Below are 8,001 nucleotides of genomic sequence, written 5' to 3' on the forward strand. Positions count from 1 at the left end.
ATTTGTAGGGGGGGGGGGGCTGTACCCTGTATGATACATATACTGCAGATCATCGCACCCAATGATCATCTGTAGGGGGGGGGGGTCTGTACCCTGTATGATACATATACTGCAGAGCATCGCACCCAATGATTATCTGTAGGGGGGGGGGGGGTCTGTACCCTGTATGATACATATACTGCAGAGCATCGCACCCAATGATTATTTGTAGGGGGGGGCTGTACCCTGTATGATACATATACTGCAGATCATCGCACCCAATGATCATCTGTAGGGGGGGGGGTCTGTACCCTGTATGATACATATACTGCAGAGTATCGCACCCAATGATTATTTGTAGGGGGGGGCTGTACCCTGTATGATACACATACTGCAGAGCATCGCACCCAATGATTATTTGTAGGGGAGGGGCGCTGTACCCTGTATGATACATATACTGCAGAGCATCGCACCCAATGATCATCTGTAGGGGGGGGTCTGTACCCTGTATGATACATATACTGCAGAGCATCGCACCCAATGATTATCTGTAGGGGGGGGGGGTCTGTACCCTGTATGATACATATACTGCAGAGCATCGCACCCAATGATTATCTGTAGGGGGGGGGTCTGTACACTGTATGATACACATACTGCAGAGCATCGCACCCAATGATTATTTGTAGGGGGGGGGGGGCTATACCCTGTATGATACACATACTGCAGAGCATCGCACCTAATGATTATCTGTAGGGGGGGCTGTACCCTGTGTGATACATATACTGCAGAGCATCGCACCCAATGATTATCTGTAGGGGGGGGGGGGGCTGTACCCTGTATGATACACATACTGCAGAGCATCGCACCCAATGATTATCTGTAGGGGGGTCTGTACCCTGTATGATACATATACTGCAGAGCATCGCACCCAATGATTATCTGTAGGGGGGGGGTCTGTACGCTGTATGATACACATACTGCAGAGCATCGCACCCAATGATTATTTGTAGGGTGGGGGGCTGTACCCTGTATGATACATATACTGCAGAGCATCGCACCCAATGATCATCTGTAGGGGGGGCTGTACCCTGTATGATACACATACTGCAGAGCATTGCACCCAATGATTATCTGTAGGGGGGGGGCTATACCCTGTATGATACATATACTGCAGAGCATCGCACCCAATGATTATCTGTAGGGGGGGGGTCTGTACGCTGTATGATACACATACTGCAGAGCATCGCACCCAATGATTATTTGTAGGGTGGGGGGCTGTACCCTGTATGATACATATACTGCAGAGCATCGCACCCAATGATCATCTGTAGGGGGGGCTGTACCCTGTATGATACACATACTGCAGAGCATTGCACCCAATGATTATCTGTAGGGGGGGGCTGTACCCTGTATGATACATATACTGCAGAGCATCGCACCCATGGAGACAGTCTACTGTACAGGAGATAATACAGGAATGTACAGCATGGAGAGACAGTCTACTGTACAGCAGATAATACAGGAATGTACAGCATGGAGAGACAGTCTACTGTACAGCATGGAGAGACAGTCTACTGTACAGCATGGAGAGACAGTCTACTGTACAGCATGGAGAGACAGTCTACTGTACAGGAGATAATACAGGAATGTACAGCATGGAGAGACAGTCTACTGTACAGCATGGAGAGACAGTCTACTGTACAGGAGATAATACAGGAATGTACAGCATGGAGAGACAGTCTACTGTACAGCAGATAATACAGGAATGTACAGCATGGAGAGACAGTCTACTGTACAGCAGATAATACAGGAATGTACAGCATGGAGAGACAGTCTACTGTACAGCACGGAGAGACAGTCTACTGTACAGCAGATAATACAGGAATGTACAGCATGGAGAGACAGTCTACTGTACAGCAGATAATACAGGAATGTACAGCATGGAGAGACAGTCTACTGTACAGATAATACAGGAATGTACAGCATGGAGAGACAGTCTACTGTACAGCATGGAGAGACAGTCTACTGTACAGGAGATAATACAGGAATGTACAGCATGGAGAGACAGTCTACTGTACAGCATGGAGAGACAGTCTACTGTACAGCATGGAGAGACAGTCTACTGTACAGCAGATAATACAGGAATGTACAGCATGGAGAGACAGTCTACTGTACAGCATGGAGAGACAGTCTACTGTACAGCATGGAGAGACAGTCTACTGTACAGCATGGAGAGACAGTCTACTGTACAGCATGGAGAGACAGTCTACTGTACAGGAGATAATACAGGAATGTACAGCATGGAGAGACAGTCTACTGTACAGCATGGAGAGACAGTCTACTGTACAGGAGATAATACAGGAATGTACAGCATGGAGAGACAGTCTACGGTACAGCATGGAGAGACAGTCTACTGTACAGCAGATAATACAGGAATGTACAGCATGGAGAGACAGTCTACGGTACAGCAGATAATACAGGAATGTACAGCATGGAGAGACAGTCTACGGTACAGCATGGAGAGACAGTCTACTGTACAGCAGATAATACAGGAATGTACAGCATGGAGAGACAGTCTACGGTACAGCAGATAATACAGGAATGTACAGCATGGAGAGACAGTCTACTGTACAGCATGGAGAGACAGTCTACTGTATGGTGGAGGATATAATAAATAATTCTGGTGTATCTGTATATATTGTCTCTTCTCTCTCCCCGCAGCATTATTGGTCTATTGGACTTTGGCATTTATTACTAAAACCATCAAGTTTGTGAAGTTTTGTGACAATGGCGTTGGGTTCCTGCAGCTGCGCTTCTGCCTCACCGGATTACTGACGATACTCTACGGCATGCAGCTGGTGGTAGAGATCAATGTCATCAGAGTGCGGGTGAGTGAGGTCGTGAGGGTGCGGGTGGGTGAGGTCGTGAGGGTGCGGGTGGGTGAGGTCGTCGGGGTGCGGGTGAGTGAGGTCTTGGGTCTTGAGGGTGCGGGTGGGTGAGGTCGTCGGGGTGCGGGTGGGTGAGGTTGTCGGGGTGCGGGTGGGTGAGGTCGCCAGGGTGTGGCTGGGTGAGGTCGCCAGGGTGCGGCTGGGTGACGTCGTGAGGGTGCGGGTGGGTGAGGTCGTGAGGGTGCGGATGAGTGAGGTCGTTGGGGTGCGGGTGGGTGAGGTCATGAGGGTGCGGCTGGTTGAGGTCGTTGGGGTGTGGATGGGTGAGGTCGTGAGGGTACGGGTTGGTGAGGGTGCGGGTGGGTGAGGTCGTGAGGGTGCCGATGAGTGAGGTCGTTGGGGTGCGGGTGGGTGAGGTCATGAGGGTGCGGCTGGTTGAGGTCGTTGGGGTGTGGATGGGTGAGGTCGTGAGGGTGCGGATGAGTGAGGTCGTGAGGGTACGGGTTGGTGAGGGTGCGGGTGGGTGAGGTCACGAGGGTGGGGGTAGGTGAGGTCGCCGGGGTGCGGGTGGGTGAGGTCGTGAGGGTGCAGATGAGTGAGGTCGTGAGGGTGCGGGTGGGTGAGGTCGTGAGGGTGCGGGTGGGTGAGGTCGTCGGGGTGCGGGTGAGTGAGGTCTTGGGTCTTGAGGGTGCGGGTGGGTGAGGTCGTCGGGGTGCGGGTGGGTGAGGTTGTCGGGGTGCGGGTGGGTGAGGTCGCCAGGGTGTGGCTGGGTGAGGTCGCCAGGGTGCGGCTGGGTGACGTCGTGAGGGTGCGGGTGGGTGAGGTCGTGAGGGTGCGGATGAGTGAGGTCGTTGGGGTGCGGGTGGGTGAGGTCATGAGGGTGCGGCTGGTTGAGGTCGTTGGGGTGTGGATGGGTGAGGTCGTGAGGGTACGGGTTGGTGAGGGTGCGGGTGGGTGAGGTCGTGAGGGTGCGGATGAGTGAGGTCGTTGGGGTGCGGGTGGGTGAGGTCATGAGGGTGCGGCTGGTTGAGGTCGTTGGGGTGTGGATGGGTGAGGTCGTGAGGGTGCGGATGAGTGAGGTCGTGAGGGTACGGGTTGGTGAGGGTGCGGGTGGGTGAGGTCACGAGGGTGGGGGTAGGTGAGGTTGCCGGGGTGCGGGTGGGTGAGGTCGTGAGGGTGCAGATGAGTGAGGTCGTGAGGGTGCGGGTGGGTGAGGTCGTCGGGGTGCGGGTGGGTGAGGTCGTCGGGGTTCGGGTGGGTGAGATCGTCGGGGTTCGGGTGGGTGAGGTCGTCGGGGTGCGGGTGGGTGAGGTCGTCGGGGTGCGGGTGGGTGAGGTCCCCGGGGTGCGGGTGGGTGAGGTCCCCGGGGTGCAGGTGGGTGAGGTCGTCGGGGTGCGGGTGGGTGAGGTCGTCGGGGTGCGGGTGGGTGAGGTCACCGGGGTGCGGGTGGGTGAGGTCGTCGGGGTGCGGGTGGGTGAGGTCGCCGGGGTGCGGGTGGGTGAGGTCACCGGGGTGCGGGTGGGTGAGGTCGTCGGGGTGCGGGTGGGTGAGGTCGTCGGGGTGCGGGTGAGTGAGGTCGTCGGGGTGCGGGTGGGTGAGGTCGTCGGGGTGCGGGTGGGTGAGGTCGTCGGGGTGCGGGTGGGTGAGGTCCCCGGGGTGCGGGTGGGTGAGGTCCCCGGGGTGCAGGTGGGTGAGGTCGTCGGGGTGCGGGTGGGTGAGGTCGTCGGGGTGCGGGTGGGTGAGGTCACCGGGGTGCGGGTGGGTGAGGTCGTCGGGGTGCGGGTGGGTGAGGTCACCGGGGTGCGGGTGGGTGAGGTCACCGGGGTGCGGGTGGGTGAGGTCGTCGGGGTGCGGGTGGGTGAGGTCGTCGGGGTGCGGGTGAGTGAGGTCGTCGGGGTGCGGGTGGGTGAGGTCGTCGGGGTGCGGGTGGGTGAGGTCCCCGGGGTGCGGGTGGGTGAGGTCGTCGGGGTGCGGGTGAGTGAGGTCGTCGGGGTGCGGGTGGGTGAGGTCGTCGGGGTGCGGGTGGGTGAGGTCCCCGGGGTGCGGGTGGGTGAGGTCCCCGGGGTGCGGGTGGGTGAGGTCGTCGGGGTGCGGGTGGGTGAGGTCGTCGGGGTGCGGATGGGTGAGGTCACCGGGGTGCGGGTGGGTGAGGTCGTCGGGGTGCGGGTGGGTGAGGTCACCGGGGTGCGGGTGGGTGAGGTCGTCGGGGTGCGGGTGGGTGAGGTCGTCGGGGTGCGGGTGGGTGAGGTCGTCGGGGTGCGGGTGGGTGAGGTCGTCGGGGTGCGGGTGGGGAAAATCCTGAGAATCGTTCACCTGGCACAGGGCTCTGTATGTGTACAGTAAATAGGGTGTTTATAGGCTGTATGTATATGTACAGTATGTATGCATCTCTATGTACTATTCATACAGTATGTAGTGTGTAGGGCATATATGTGTGTACTGTCTGTGTATATAGTGCATGTATAGCTTATATGTATGTACTGTCTGTATATAGTGTGTACCATGTATGTATAGCCGTGCACCCCACCCCTCTCAGACTGGAGGTGGTTTAGTCAATGGCTGATCCAACATGTCACACAGTCAGAGGCTATATGCACAGCAGAGGTGAGTTATCATGTTAAGGTCCCATCCGATATGAGGCCACCTCCGCGTGGTGGATGGGGGGGGGACACATTTTGATCAAAAAGTGCGCTAAGAGCCTCCATTTTTGACCGAGAGTGCTGTTGCAACTTTCTTCTTTGTACATTATGTATGTATATGTGTGTTGCTGTCTGTGTATACAGTATATAGTGTGTGTACAGCATGTATGTACAGTCATGGCCGTAAATGTAGGCACCCCAAAATGTTTCTATAAAATGAAGTATTCCTTACAGGAAAGGATTGCAGTAACACAGGTTTATTCCCTATGTGTATATATATATATATATATATATAGATCTCCTCTCCTCTGTATCTATATACACAGGTTTTGCTATACACATGTTTATTCCCTTTGTGTATATATATAGATCTCCTCTCCTCTGTGTATATATATATATATATATATATATATATATAGATCTCCTCTCCTCTGTGTATATATATATATATATATATAGATCTCCACTCCTCTGTATATATATATATATATATAGATCTCCTCTCCTCTGTATATATATATTGCAGTAACACAGGTTTTGCTATACACATGTTTATTCCCTTTGTGTATATATATATAGATCTCCTCTCCTCTGTATGTGTATATATATATATATATATATATATATAGATCTCCTCTCCTCTGTGTATATATATATATATATATAGATCTCCTCTCCTCTGTATATATATATAGATCTCCTCTCCTCTGTATATATATATATTGCAGTAACACAGGTTTTGCTATACACATGTTTATTCCCTTTGTGTATATATATATATAGATCTCCTCTCCTCTGTATATATATATATATATATATATATATAGATCTCCTCTCCTCTGTATATATATATATATATAGATCTCCTCTCCTCTGTATATATATATATATATATATATATATATATAGATCTCCTCTCCTCTGTATATATATATATATATATATATATATATATATATATATATAGATCTCCTCTCCTCTGTATATATATATTGCAGTAACACAGGTTTTGCTATACACATGTTTATTCCCTTTGTGTGTATATATATATATATATAGATCTCCTCTCCTCTGTATATATATATATATATATATAGATCTCCTCTCCTCTGTATATATATATATATATATATATATAGATCTCCTCTCCTCTGTATATATATATATAGATCTCCTCTCCTCTGTGTGTATATATATATAGATCTCCTCTCCTCTGTATATATATATATATAGATCTCCTCTCCTCTGTATATATATATATAAATATATAGATCTCCTCTCCTCTGTATATATATATATAGATCTCCTCTCCTCTGTATATATATATATATATATATATATATATAGATCTCCTCTCCTCTGTATATATATATATATATATATTGCAGTAACACAGGTTTTGCTATACACATGTTTATTCCCTTTGTGTGTATATATATAGATCTCCTCTCCTCTGTATATATATATATATATATATATATATATATATATATATATAGATCTCCTCTCCTCTGTATATATATATATAGATCTCCTCTCCTCTGTATATATATATATATATATATCTCCTCTCCTCTGTATATATATATATAGATCTCCTCTCCTCTGTATATATATATATATATATATATATATATATGTATATATATATAGATCTCCTCTCCTCTGTATATATATATATATAGATCTCCTCTCCTCTGTATATATATATATATATATAGATCTCCTCTCCTCTGTATATATATATATATATATATATATATATTGCAGTAACACAGGTTTTGCTATACACATGTTTATTCCCTTTGTCTGTATTGGAACTAAACCAAAAAAGGAGGAAAAAAAGGAAATTGGACCTAATGTCACCAAACTCCAAAAATGGTCCGGACACAATTATTGGCCCCTTTCATAATTGTGGATAAATAAGATTGTTTCAAGCATGTGATGTTCCTTTATACTCATGTGATGTTCCTTTATACTCACCTGGGGCAAGTAACAGGTGTGGGCAATATAAAAATCACACCTGAAAGCAGATAAAAAGGAGAGAAGTTCACTTAGTATTTGCATTGTGTGTGTCAATGCAGGATAGTCCAGATGTTGGATAAGCAGCACCAAACAAGTTCCAAAGATATTCAAGCTGTCCTGCAGGCTCAGGGAGCATCAGTGTCAGCAAAAAACTATCCGTCCACATTTAAATGAAATGAAACGCAATGGAGGAGACCCAGGAGGACCCCACTATGGAGGAGACCCCGGAGGACCCCACTATGGAGGAGACCCCGGAGGACCCCACTATGGAGGAGATGCAGGAGGACCCCACTATGGAGGAGATCCAGGAGGACCCCACTATGGAGGAGATCCAGGAGGACCCCACTATGGAGGAGACCCAGGAGGACCCCACTATGGAGGAGACCCCGGAGGACCCCACTATGGAGGAGACCCCGGAGGACCCCACTATGGAGGAGACGCAGGAGGACCCCACTATGGAGGAGATCCAG

The 8,001-nt window shown here is 49.6% G+C and overlaps 1 protein-coding gene across 1 annotated transcript in view; it reads left to right on the forward strand.

Annotated features, from left to right (window-relative positions):
• Window positions 1-2,663: 2,663 nt before the first annotated feature.
• LOC130327452 (ATP-binding cassette sub-family C member 8-like) overlaps window positions 2,664-8,001 on the forward strand; it is a gene marked incomplete at its 5' end in the record, with an annotated part of 17,958 nt that continues 12,620 nt past the window's right edge. The window contains one exon of the mRNA XM_056553413.1: window positions 2,664-2,867. Coding sequence (XP_056409388.1) covers window positions 2,664-2,867 — 204 coding nt within the window. The remainder of the gene's footprint in view (window positions 2,868-8,001) is intronic.

The sequence above is a fragment of the Hyla sarda genome, unplaced genomic scaffold, assembly GCF_029499605.1.
Source record: "Hyla sarda isolate aHylSar1 unplaced genomic scaffold, aHylSar1.hap1 scaffold_2995, whole genome shotgun sequence".
Taxonomy (NCBI): Eukaryota; Metazoa; Chordata; class Amphibia; order Anura; family Hylidae; genus Hyla; species Hyla sarda.